General features: G+C 44.3%; 1 protein-coding gene across 35 annotated transcripts in view; it reads left to right on the top strand.

The window, feature by feature from the left end:
• The window catches only part of CAB39L (calcium binding protein 39 like), a 120,774-nt gene that overhangs the window by 89,223 nt on the left and 17,510 nt on the right, over positions 1-14,041 (top strand). For all 35 annotated transcript variants that reach the window (XM_089304174.1, XM_089304167.1, XM_070048875.2 and 32 more), the window contains 2 exons: positions 2,824-2,889; positions 9,683-9,826. In XM_089304174.1, the coding sequence (XP_089160300.1) occupies positions 2,824-2,889; positions 9,683-9,826 (210 nt within the window). The remainder of the gene's footprint in view (positions 1-2,823; positions 2,890-9,682; positions 9,827-14,041) is intronic.

Genomic DNA, 14,041 nt, shown 5'->3' with positions numbered 1-14,041 from the left:
AAAACCGCACAGACCTGTTCCTGTTGGTTCAGATACCCTAGCCCAGCACTGTCCAGTCAAGATACAATGCAAGTTACATGTATGAGCCACTATCTAACTCATATGAGCCACTAAAAATATAAAAAGAAATGGGTGAAATTAATTTTAGTAATATACTCCTATTTAGTCTAAAAATATTATTTTAATGTATAATCAAAATGACTGAGTTCTTTTACATTGCTTTTTGTGCTGAGTCTTCAAACTCTGGTGTTTATTTTATACTTACAGCACATCCCAACTTGAAGTAGCCACGTTTCACATGTTCTGTAACCACCTAAAGTCCTGTAGTGGAGAGCACAGGTCTAGACTGTGACTCTGACAAGGGGGAACTGGTCACCATCAGCGTTATCATCATCCCAGTGGTGATAGCAACAGCATCCACAGTTAGTTTTTCCTGGGATTTTAGGCATTTTACACATGTCCGTTAACGCCACTACTCTGTCCCCGTCGCCCAGCATAGTGCCTGGCATGTGTCAGCAGCAAAGCCATCTGCTCTCTGAAAGGAGCACTGAGCCATTCATAATACATCCCAAGCCAGCAAGTTTTAAATGTTTATATGTGTGCGGTTAGTGGATTCTTTCGGTCGTCATTCATAAAAGCAACAGACAATTTCACATGTGTGGGGAAAATGGAATGCAAAAATTTTTGAAATTCATGCTGTTTTTTCTTTCCTTTTTCCTCTCCTCTCCTCTCCTCTCCTCTCCTCTCCTCTCCTCTCCTCTCCTCTCCTCTCCTCTCCTCTCCTCTCCTCTCCTCTCCTCTCCTCTCCTCTCCTCTCCTCTCCTCTCCTCTCCTCTCCTCTCCTCTCCTCTCCTCTCCTCTCCTCTCCTCTCCTCTCCTCTCCTCTCCTCTCCTCTCCTCTCCTCTCCTCTCCTCTCCTCTCCTCTCCTCTCCTCTCCTCTCCTCTCCTCTCCTCTCCTCTCCTCTCCTCTCCTCTCCTCTCCTCTCCTCTCCTCTCCTCTCCTCTCCTCTCCTCTCCTCTCCTCTCCTCTCCTTTTTTTTGACAGGCAGAGTGGACAGTGAGAGAGAGAGACAGAGAGAAAGGTCTTCCTTTGCCGTTGGTTCACCCTCCAATGGCCGCCGCGGCCGGCGTGCTGCGGCCGGCGTGCCGCGCTGATCCGATGGCAGGAGCCAGGTACTTCTCCTGGTCTCCCATGCGGGTGCAAGGCCCAAGCACTTGGGCCATCCTCCACTGCACTCCCTAGCCACAGCAGAGAGCTGGCCTGGAAGAGGGGCAACCAGGACAGAATCCGGCGCCCCGACCAGGACTAGAACCTGGTGTGCTGGCGCCGCAAGGCGGAGGATTAGCCTAGTGAGCCGCGGCGCCGGCCTGCTGTTTTTTGATAATACATATTTTCTATTAAAAATTTTGAAGACTCCTTATATATAGCATTTATGGTAGTAATGAGTAAATTAAGGAAAGTATCTATTGGTTGGAATCTTTGGTAGAAAATTATGTAACAACCAAGAGAAAAGTACTTTCTACTGATGAATTTACACCCTCCCAACAGTATACAGCCTTAGTAGAGTGTTAGGTACATCATAGGCCTGTGACCAACCCATACTAAATCACCTGATTCAATTTCCTAGACTCTGGAAAGATGTGGAATCCCCTACCTATCAGTAATAGATCTTCACACTTCTAAATCACAGAATTGTGTACCACTTATTCATAGATTGCTTCCTGATCTTCCTTTGATTGAAAATTAAGAATTATGTAATCATGAAATCTAAAGTAATATTCATATCCTAAAATTCTCAATCAAAATCCATGGAATCAATTGGAGTACTTGGAGGCAAGTATAAAACGTAAAGGGAAGATAATTGTTCTTTCCAGAGGCATCCAAAAGCTTCAAGACTAAAGGAAAATGACTTATTTTTTAATGTAGGTAATGAACTGTTACTATATATAGTTTTGCTATTCAGTAACTATATGTGCTAGATAGAAGTTAAGGAAAGATTCATAAGAAATTATAATAAATGCAGGAGCCAGTGCTGTGGCCTGTGGGTAAAGCTTCTGCCTGCAGTGCCAACATCCCATATGGGTGCCAGTTCAGGTCCTGGCTGCTCCTCTCTGATCCAGCTCTCTGCTATCGCCTGGGAAAGCAGTAGAATATGGCCCAAGTCCTTGAGCCCCTGCACCCATATGGGAGACCCAGAGGAAGCTCCTGGCTCCTGGCTTCGGATCAGCACAGCTCCAGATGTTGCGGCTATCTGGGGAGTGAACCAGTGGTTGGAAGACTTCTCTCTCTGCCTCTGCCTCTCTGGAACTCTGCCTTCCAAATAAATAAATAAATCTTTAAAAAACAATAATAATAAATGCAAATAGAAGACTAAACCAGCCTATGACAAAGTCTGTTGCAACAGCCCCTTAACTTTACCTTAGAGTGAGGGAGGTAAGTATGGTGTGCAAAAACACTTCACATTCAAGGATAATACACAAAAAATTCAGAGAGTAGAAATTAAGGGAAAAAGTACATCTGACTACTTTTAATTTAGGTTTGTACTCAATTTATTGAGAGGACTCAAAATGATTCCATTTTTCAATTCAACTTCTGATTCGTAGAGCTAGTATAAAATAGAGAAGAGAGGCTCTTGTGTCACTTGACTTCTCCATCCACAGTATCTTCCTGATGAAACAGTGAAAGCTCCATGCAGACAATGCTGATCGGCCCCAGTTAAATACACAGAGGTGCAAGGCAGGCCGGGACCCTGCAGAGGAGGGCACAAAGCCTAGATCTGCTGCTTTTCTACTCTCTCTCATGTTTATTTTCTTTTCATTAGATTTTTGAAGACTATGAGAAATTGCTTCAGTCTGAGAATTATGTGACTAAGAGACAATCCTTAAAGGTAATATACAGTTTCTTTAAATTAGAGTCAATATCTTGTTAGCAAATGATATAGATCAGTGGACTAGTGAATACAGAAAAAGTGTCTTTCAATGAGTAACCTGAAAAGTATATGTTACGTAATGACTGTACTGTGTAAATATTATTTCATAGTAAAAAGCTGTTTTCCTACCCCAAAATAAAGATAATAAGAATTTATCAATTACTGTGCTTAAAATTGAGAGAGTAAATTTAATTTTTTGTATTTTGTGTGTCATGTTTTGTCACTGTTACTTTTCTCTTTTGTCTTCTTTGGAAAACACCTCAGTCTAGTTAACAGAGACATATAAGAGACACAAGATCATTTCTTTCTGTCTATTCTGTTTCAAGGTAACCTGAAAGAGAATTATAAACGTCTCCTGCTTCTTCCTTATAAACTATAATCCCTATCTTCCTTTCATTCCAAGAGTAATTTCTTTCCATCCCCAGGAAATAGTCTCTAGGAGAGAATTACACTTCTACTTAAGTCAGCTTAGGTGTGGTTTTCTTTCTGAGCAGGAATACTCTGATTTCTACTTTCCATGCACTTATTATTCATCTGGTTACTTCCACAAGGTATCTGAGGCAGGACATTTACATTATTTTATAGAATTGAAATGTTAATGGAGTTCTGTCTTATTGGGTATACTTATCTCTAAGATTTGTAACATTTTCCTAAATAATTTTTTTCCCATATTTCATTGCTAGATCCCATTCCTTGAACTTTCTAGCCAGCCACTGTTGTACTGTGGGCTACTTACAGTGCCTCCCCCATGATGCAACATGCTTCAATTATGTTTAACGCAAAGATCTTGAAATATGAAATGTGGCCACTTCTTAAGTACTTAAAGAAAAATATTTTCTTTTTTAAAATTTTTTTTAATTTTTTTTTAATTTTTTTATTTTTTTTTATTTTTGACAGGCAGAGTGGACAGTGAGAGAGAGAGACAGAGAGAAAGGTCTTCCTTTGCCGTTGGTTCACCCTCCAATGGCCGCCGCTGCAGCCGGCGCACCGCGCTGATCCGATGGCAGGAGCCAGGAGCCAGGTGCTTTTCCTGGTCTCCCATGGGGTGCAGGGCCCAAGCACCTGGGCCATCCTCCACTGCACTCCCTGGCCATAGCAGAGAGCTGGCCTGGAAGAGGGGCAACCGGGACAGAATCCGGCGCCCCGACCGGGACTAGAACCCGGTGTGCCGGCGCCGCAAGGTGGAGGATTAGCCTATTGAGCCACGGCGCCGGCCTCTTTTTAAAATTTTTTAAGATTTATTTATTTATTTGAGAGAGTTGCGCAGCAAGAGAACGAGAGGCAGAGAGAGAAAAAGAGAGAGGTCTTCCGTCCACTGGTTCACTCCCCAGTTGGCTGCAATGGCCAGAGCTGCCCCCATCTGAAGCCAGGAGCCAGGAGCTTCTTCTGGGTCTCCCACATGGGTGCAGGGGCCCAAAGACTTGGTCATCTTCTACTGCTATCCCAGGCCATAGCAGATAGCTGGATTGGAAGTGGAACAGCCGGGTCTCAAACCAGCGCCCATATGGGATGCAGTGCCAGCTTTACTGCAATGCCACAGCACCAGCCGCAGAGATTCTTTTTTCTTTTTTAACTAATTTTCATTTTATTTGAAAGGCAGAGAGACAAAGATTTTCTTTCTATCTGCTGTTCATTACCAGATGCCTGCAACAGCCAGGGTTGGGCCATGCCAAAGCCAGGTGCCTGAACCCAATCTGGGTTTCTCACATCGGTGGCAGGGGCCCAACTACTTGAGCTACCACCTACCGCCTCCTTGGTGCACATTAGCAGGAAGCTGGATCAGAAGTAGAGGAGCCCAGACAGAACCCCCAGGCACTCTAATAATGAGTTGTGTGGGTTCCAAGTGGGACTTAACTGCTGTAACACAAGCCTGCCCAGAGGAGTGGTATTTAATTTGTAAAAAAATTAGAATGAGTCTGAATAAGGAGTGTGCATGTGAAAATAAACAACAATTGCTGTTTGAAATTATATCTCCTATGAAATGCCTGTGGAGGTACCAGGGAGCCCAGCAGAATGAGGCCCATGAGGCTGGCTCTTCCTCAGTGCAGTGGTGCCTGGAGGCAGCCACTGGGGCCCAGGGAAGGTGGGCAAGCTCCTGAGGGCTGTGGTCTGGCCTGCAGCTACATCTCTGCCCTTCAGATCCCATCAGATACTCAAAGGCGTATTCTTGACTGTTTTCAGCCAGGCACTTTGTACAATGTGCTGGCATGCTGAATGTCACAGTTGTCTTAATTTTGCATGTCAGGATGATGATATTCATAGAGCCATGCCTTTGTTTCCAAACAGTGGGTGTAAGTTTAAGCTCGGGCAATGCCATGATTTTATAAACTGACTTGGCATCAGCCATGACCCACTTTGCCCTGTGTTGGTGCCCTGCTGCTCCAGCTTTCCTTGTTAGCAGACAGGCCAGTTTTCAGCCCATCTGTCAGCATACTTGATTGATTTTTCCTTTGGCGTGGAACCTGTACAAGGTGACCCACTGAGAACAGAAGCCCGGAGTGTGCTACTCTACAGGCTGGAGCTGACTTCCAGGCGAAGGCAGGGCCCTCAGAGCCCTACTCCCTCGTGGGCAGGGAGCTTGCAGAGAGCACCTGAGATAAGGCAGCAGCCATTGCCACTGCAGCTACCTGGAAAAGGGAAGTCTTCATGAAGGACCTCCCAGGACTGCCAGAACCTCGTCCGTGTTCTAACAGATAGAGGCCCTGGAAGAGGGGTGACCTTGCTCTGAAGGGCCAGCTGTAGGCATCCCTCATAAATTATCCAGATCCTTTCTCTTTTCAGTAGGAGTCTGTCAGATATGAACTGAAGTGAACAAGATTGGCAGGAAGAAAGATGAAGTCGAGTCTCTAGAAAGTGTCCTTGTGGCATTTTCAGCAGTGATCGGAACTTTCTTCGTGTGACAGTTGTTCTCAGTGAGTCTCCAGGACCCTAAACAGAGTCGTGGGGCTGACAGTTACTTTCTATCCGAATGTCCACTTCTGGGGCCTCTTTCTGCGTTGCTTTCCCTCTGTCTAGAACACTCCTGTTCAATCTTGGCCAGCCTTGACTCAGCTCTTCCCGAATGTACATGTCACTTCCTCTGGAACCACCAATGAAGTTGTTCTTAAACTTTTAAAAAAACCTGCTAGAAAGCCGATAAAACATGTAAGAATGTAGAAACTGTTCAAGTGGTTTCTGAATAATTGACTTCTTTTGAGTGCTAGATTACAGGCAAAGATGTTTCTAAAATGGTCTTCTAGCACTGTATTTGAGGGAACAAAAACATGACTGTGAAATCGGGTTCATATAGAAACAAATTAATTAAGTATTGCTTATTCTTTGATAGCAAAATGTTCTGAGAAGCTCTGCTGAAGCTGTTTTGGTTTTTCCTTTTGGGGGGAGTTAAATCTGGTACCGTGTATCCTGTTTTGACATAACCACATTTAAATACATGGAAGTCAGACTGTTAAAATAATCCTAAATGACTTGGTCATTAACACACTGTCTTAAGTCCTAGGCTGTTTTCTGACTGGAAAGTCGTTGCTACTGCTGCTTTTTGTTAATCATATTCTAAATTTTCCTGAACCATCTTAAGGTCCTTGGATTCCTAGTGTCAGTAAAGAATAATTGCCAGTCAGATTCCTTCCCTCATGTGACAGAGCTTAGGGATTTATTTCTTATCTTCTTCAGAGGCCTGGCATTTAATTATTAGCAAGAAAGATTATAATTCAAAAGAAGGTTGGTGGAATTTGGGCAGTGTTTTTGGCTCTGGTCGATTTCATTAAATCACTATTTTAAAAAGACTTCTACTTGCTGAATGGTTTTACTGTATACTTTGAAGCATTAAAATATGAAATTCAATAAGCAAAATGTGATTTTCTCAATTTACTTAATATGGTTTTGCTTTATAGGCTTTGTATTATTAGTGGAATGTAGGATTTTGTCACTATCAGTATTAGCTTAAAATAGATTTACATTTAATGGCTAAAGATTCAGTGTTGTTACTCAAGTGATTTAACACAATAAATTATCTCAGAAAAGTTGTGCAATTGAATTAGCAGTGAATAGATTGGATGGAATTTTTATATAGGGTACCCTATGTAATAAAAATTGAAGTGACTTAATAGGAACCTAACTCATAAATTAACTTCGACAAACACTTACTGAAAGAGGGAGTTTTAAGAGAAAATTTTTAAATATTTTAAGTTTATTTATTTGAGAGCTAAGAGAGACAGAAAAAGAGAAAGAGATGTTTCATCTACTGGTTCACTCCTCAAATGCCCATAACAGCCAGAGCTAGGCCCAGACTAAAAGCCAAAGCCTGGAGCCCAGAACTCAATGCAAGTCTCCTGTGTAGGTGAGTGTCACCATTACTTGAGCCATCACAGCTGCCTCCCAGGGTCTGCATTAGCAAGAAGCTGGAATTAGGAATTCAACCCAAGAACTCCAATATGGGATGCGGGTTTCTTGACTGCTAGGCTAATGCCTGCCTCAAGGGAAATTTTTAAACATGAAATTACTCCTTTTCCTAAATACTTGGATGTGTCTATATATGATATATATGTATATATGATAGATATGATAGTTGACAATAAATAGATACATAGATAGATTCTTCAGAAGCTAGCTAAGCAAGCCTCTTCGCAATTTAACAGCAGAGGTGATTCTTTATAGGAGGGGTTTTGTCTTGTGGGCTGCGAGCCATCCCTTTGATATGTCCTATATAGAAGGTATCACTGCTCTCTGCTGTCGCCCTGGAGTTTAGCCCAGGTGCTTTTCTCCAAGCTGTTCCCTTTGGCTTATCAGATAGCAGGGACTGTTGAGTTCAGGTATAGGCAATTTGCTGTAACAAATAGCTGCTTCAAATGCCAGGTGAACTGAGGGTGCCCTCTGAAGGAGCACCTAGGGTGCTCCAGGTGCTCTGAATCCCCTTCAGGGGCCAGGTGACCCTCACCCTTTTTATTTTATTTTATTTTTGACAGGCAGAGTGGATAGTGAGAGAGACAGAGAGAAAGGTCTTCCTTTTTGCCGTTGGTTCACCCTCCAATGGCCGCCATGGCTGGCGCGCTGCGGCCGGCGCACCGCACTGATCTGATGGCAGGAGCCAGGTGCTTATCCTGGTCTCCCACGGGGTGCAGGGCCCAAGCACTTGGGCCATCCTCCACTGCACTCCCTGGCCACAGCAGAGAGCTGGCCTGGAAGGGGGCAACCGGGACAGAATCCGGTGCCCCAACCGGGACTAGAACCCGGTGTGCCAGTGCTGCTAGGTGGAGGATTAGCCTATTGAGCCGTGGCGCCGACCGACCCTCACCCTTGAGCCCAGTGTGTGATGGATTGTAGCCTCCTGGCTGTATAAATAAGGTGGAATTTTACGCCTTCACAATTCTTTTTTGCCTTTACCCACATTATTGTGTTCTGAATATGCTTACTGGATAACAAAACCTCTTTGTTTCTTTCTGCCTTTTGGAGAAAGGATTCTGGATTGTAGGAATCTGACTTTCCCAGCAGCCCCCACACATCACACACATCACACAGTTAGGCTGGAAGGGGCACAGAGGTTTTAGCCCTAGACCAGCCTGGCTGTTGAGGGCATAGGAACCTCTCTCTCTGTTTCTCTGTGACACTCAAAGAAATTTTTAAAATTATGGATTTTTCAAAATGGACATTTAGAAACAAAAACTGGTCAGATCTTGAACATTAATTTCATGTGAGGAACAAGAGAAGGAAGCTTTGGCCTGGCCTTGGCTATCATGGGCATTTGGGGGAATAAACCAGTATAGGAAAGATATCTCTCTCTTCCTTTCAAATATAATGAAAATAAAGTCAGTGATGAAAATAATGAATAATTTTTGGCCATTTCTTGGGGAACTTCAGCAGTGACCAGCCTTAAAAAATGCAGTAAGCACTGACATTAGCAAACTGTGAAAAGCTTAAAATGAATCCTGCTTTTATGCTTGTTTTTAATTAGATTTATTTATTTATTTGAAAGGCAGAGTTACAGAGATAGAGACAGAGACAGAGAGAGGAGAGACAGAGTTCTTCCATCCACTGGTTCACTCCCCAAATGCCACAGCGGGTCTCCCACATGGGTGCAGAGGCTCAAGGACTTGGGGCATCTTCTACTGCTTTCTCAGGCCATAGTAGAGAGCTGGATTGGAAGTGGAGCAGCCAGGACTCTAACTGGCACCAATATGGGATGCCAGCACTGTAGATGCCAGCTTTACCCACTAGGCCACAGCGCCAGCCCCAGTCCTGTGCTTGTTCTTTAACATGCACTTCACTCTCCAGGTTTTTTTTTTAATTTTTATTTTTTTGACAGACAGAGTGGACAGTGAGAGAGAGAAAGAGACAGAAAGGTCTTCCTTTGCTGTTGGTTCACCCTCCAATGGCCGCCATGGCCGGCGCGCTGCAGCCGGCGCACGGTGCTGATCCGATGGCAGGAGCCAGGTACTTATCCTGGTCTCCCATGGGGTGCAGGGCCCAAGGACTTGGGCCATCCTCCACTGCACTCCCTGGCCACAGCAGAGAGCTGGCCTGGAAGAGGGGCAACCGGGACAGAATCCAGCGCCCCGACCGGGACTAGAACCCGGTGTGCTGGTGCCGCAAGGCGGAGGATTAGCCTAATGAGCCGCAGCGCCGGCCTCACTCTCCAGTTTTTTTATGAAGCTGTTTTTACATGTGTATTTTGTTTTTCAAGGAGAAAAAGTGATAGATGATTTGGGTAAGGCGACTGCTAGACAGGTGATACCCTTAATTTTGTGTTTCTGTGCAGTTGCTGGGTGAGCTCATCCTGGACCGCCACAACTTTGCCATTATGACCAAGTACATCAGCAAGCCAGAGAACCTGAAGCTGATGATGAACCTTCTCCGAGACAAAAGTCCCAACATCCAGTTTGAAGCCTTTCATGTCTTTAAGGTAAAGTGCAAACCGTGGAAATAATGTGTACAAACCATGGAAATAATAATTTTGTCTCTTTCTTTTTTTCTTTTTCTGCATTTTGGTAAATCAAACAAGATTTATTTATCTAAAGCTTATAGAAACAAGCCATCCAATGACAGATGGGTGGGTAAGTTTCCAGGTCACCCAATAAAGACATTCATTTAAAAAAAAAGTATATTTATTTATTTATTTGAAAGCCATAGTTACAGAGAGAGGGAGAGACAGAAGAAATATTCCACCTGCTGGTTCACTTCCCAAATGATGCAAAGATCAGGGCTGGGTCAGGCCAAAGACAGAATCCTGGAACTCTGTCTGGGTCTCCCATGTGGGTGGCAGGGGCTCAGGTACTTGAGTCATCTTCTGCTGCTTTCCTAGGTACATTATTAGCAAGGAGCTGGATCAGCAGTGGAGCAGCCAGGACTTGAACTGGCGCCCACATGGGATGCTGGCATCACAGGCCGTCACTTAGCTCACTGTGCCACAACTCCAGCCCGAGGACCTCTTCTTGTTGGTACACCATTGTGAATGAATAGGAGTTTTTTTCTACTTTTAAATGGAAAATTTCCTGCTTTTTCCTCTCCTTTGTACTTCAGAGAAAATTAAATATGCAGTCTTTCTGATAGAATAATTTGAATGAACTGTTAGTTTTTTAAAAAAATATTTATTTGAAAGGCAGAGTTACAGAGAGAGAGAGACAGAGACAAAGAAGAAGAAGCTGACTTGGGACATCATCAGCTGCTTTCCCAGGCTCAATAGCAGGGAGCTGGATTGGAAGTGGAGCAGCTGAGACAAACCAGAGCCCATGTGGGACGCTGGTATTGCAGAAGGCAGCTTTAACAGCTATGCCACAGTGCCAGCACATAGTTATTTTAATGAATGCCTTTTTACCTATAAAAGTTTGCTAACCAATCCATATCTAAATACTTTTTTTCCACTAGAAAACAGGTGATTCTATTTCCCAGAAATTACTTAAATAATCAAGAATTGAGCTAGACCCTAAACTGTCTGAATGTTTGCTTTTTTAAGATTTTATTTATGTATTTGACAGGCAGAGTTACAGAGAAGGGGAGAGACAGAAATGTCTTTCATATGCCTGTTCACTCCCCAAATGGCCACAATGGCTGGAGCTGGGCTGATCTGAAGCCAGGAGCCAGGAGCTTCTTTTGGGTCTCCCACACTAGTGCAGGTTCCCAAGCACTTGGGCCATATTCCACTGCTTTCCAAGACAATAGCAGAGAGCTGGATTGGAAGAGGAACAGCCAAGACTCAAACTGGCATCCATATTGGATGCCAGGCCCTAGGAGGTGACAGCCCACTAAACTACAGTGCTGACCCTGAGTGTTTTACTTTTTTCAAGCACTCTCTGTTTGAATCATAAATTAATCTCTGAAGATACACCCAGGTGCTTACTTTGTAACTGGCTTGGAAATATTATCTTTCACAATATATTTTGCTTTGATGGAAGAAATATCCTCATAGCATGCTTTTTTTTCTTTCTAATATTTTTTCTTTAATCAGAGTTTTTCATTGGGTATATTTATTCTAACTTACCTAACTAGTCCTGTGTCATTAATATTTAGATCATTCCCATTTTCCTACTGTAAATAATTTTATAATGCTCATTTAATACAACCAGCTAGCTTTTAACATATTTAGGATTAGTATCTTATGATTGATATCTAAAGTAGAATTAAGGGTTAAGAGAGTTCCAGAATTTTTTAGTCTTTATAATATTTGTTCAGTGATGAGTTAATAAGCTTATAAATGGAAGACATGACAGTTTATAAATTCCATTTTGAAATATCAACAGGACTTCTCTTGGATCTTGACAAGCTAATCATAAAATGTGTGTGGTAGAGAAATAACCTACGATTGTCTATGGCAATTTTGAAGAATGATATAGGACAATGAAGTTAACTTCTGAGATGCAGCTAAATCTCAGAAACATGTTATTGAGTGGAATAAACATATGTTTAGGAGATACCATTTATTTAAGATCTGAAAGCTTGAAAAACAATACTTAGTATGGATTTGCCCACATGGAGATTATTATTATTATTTTTTTGTCAGGCAGAGTGGACAGTGAGAGAGAGACAGAGAGAAAGGTCTTCCTTTTTCCATTGGTTCACCCCCCAAGTGGCCGCTATGGCTAGCGCGTTGCAGCTGGCGCGCTGCGCTGATCTGAAGCCAGGAGCCAGGTGCTTCCTCCTGGTCTCCCATGAGGGTTAGGGCCCAAGGACCTGGGCCATCCTCCACTGCCCTCCCAGGCCACATCAGAGAGCTGGACTGAAAGAGAAGCAACCGGGACAGAATCCAGCACCCCAACCGGGACTAGAACCCGGGGTGCTGGCACCACAGGTGGAGGATTAGCCTATTGAGCCATGGCGCCAGCCTACATGCAGTTATAATCTAACAGGGTGCTTAGAGATGACACCTACCAGAGTCAGGCAGCAGTCATCCCAGGAGAGCAGCAGGGGAGAGGACGAGTGAGATCATGGGTGAGTGTCCAGGAGCTGTTAATAGTATCTGCAGTGTTTGATTTTATTTAAAAAGTCTGCAGGCAGATATGGCCAAAATGTTGGATTTTGCTAGAGCTGATGGTGGACCATGATGTCTGATGTTATTCCCTGTAACCTTCTCTGTGTTAGCATTGTTACATGAAAAGTAAACAAACTGAGGGCAGATGTTTGGCCTAGTGGTTAAGAGCTGTTAGGAGACCTGCATCCCAGTTTCCAGCTCCTGACTCCAGCCCCCTGCTAACACAGACCCTGGGAGGCAGCAGGTAATGGCTTCAGTGATTAGATTCCAGCCTCCCACACTGGGGCTGCTATTGATTTCCCAGCTCCTGGCTTCAGCCTTTGCCCAGCCTTGGCTGTTACAGGCATTTGGGCAATGAACTAGAAGATGGGAGCTCTCGCTCTCTGTCTCTGTCCCTCAAATAAATAGTTGTTTTTTAATGATTTTATTTATTCATTTGAGAGGTAGAGTTACAGACAGTGAGAGGGAGAAGCATAGAGAAATGTCTTCCGTCTGTTGGTTCACTCCCCAAATGGCCACAACGGCCAGAGCTGCGCTGATCCGAAGCCAGCAGCCAGGAGCTTCTTCCCAGTCTCCCACACGGGTGCAGGGGCCCAAGCACTTGGGCCACCCTCTACTGCTTTCCCCAGCAGAGAGGTGGATTGGAAAAGGAGCAGCTGGGACTAGAACTGGCGCCCATATGGTATACTGGTGCCGCAAGCAGAGGATTAACCTACTGTGCCAAGGCGCTGGCCCCCTCAAATAATTTTTTAAAGTAACCACACTGGGTGAAACAAAGAGAGGGTATACCAGGATTAGGAAAAGCCTGCACTTAAAACAATAGACCCCAGACTCCCCTGATGGCCCTCTGATCGAAGGGGCTGCAGAGGCCATGTGCTCTGCCACTCAGCTCCCACAGAACTTATCTGTCAGCCTAGAGGAGAACAGGTTTCCCATATAATTTTGTTCCAGAATGCAGTGTTGGAGCAGGATTCAGTAGGTGGCAAAACAGAAATAACCTACTTCTGCCCTCTGAGAAGATCAGAATTTGGCTAAGCGTTGGTCAGAATGGGTACTTTTAAAAATAGTTGACCACTTGTTTACTTGTGTGTATATAAATTGGACCTGCCTAGTACCCGACTGTATTCCTTCTGCTGAAGTAGGAGCTTCATTGTTTGCTTGCCAAAAATAATATGTTGTTATTTAGCAAAAAACAACAGCTGAATCCTGGAGACTTTCTTTATTTTATTTTATTTATTTATTTATTTATTTATTTATTTATTTATTTTGACAGGCAGAGTGGACAGTGAGAGAGAGAGACAGAGAGAAAGGTCTTCCTTTGCCGTTGGTTCACCCTCCAATGGCCGCCGCGGCCAGCGCGCTGCAGCCGGCGTACCGCGCTGATCCGATGGCAGGAGCCAGGAGCCAGGTGCTTTTCCTGGTCTCCCATGGGGTGCAGGGCCCAAGCACCTGGGCCATCCTCCACTGCACTCCCTGGCCACAGCAGAGAGCTAGCCTGGAAGAGGGGCAACCGGGACAGAATCCGGCGCCCCGACCGGGACTAGAACCCGGTGTGCCGGCGCCGCTAGGCGGAGGATTAGCCTAGTGAGCCACGGCGCCGGCCCGAGACTTTCTTTATTAATACCTTTTTCCCCCAGAGCACCTTCCACACAT

The sequence above is a fragment of the Oryctolagus cuniculus genome, chromosome 9 (genome assembly GCF_051225735.1).
Source record: "Oryctolagus cuniculus isolate XC-2025 breed Fujian yellow rabbit chromosome 9, ASM5122573v1, whole genome shotgun sequence".
Lineage (NCBI taxonomy): Eukaryota > Metazoa > Chordata > Mammalia > Lagomorpha > Leporidae > Oryctolagus > Oryctolagus cuniculus.
The sequence above is the reverse complement of the archived record's forward strand: the minus strand, read 5'-3'. Positions and strand labels throughout refer to the sequence as shown.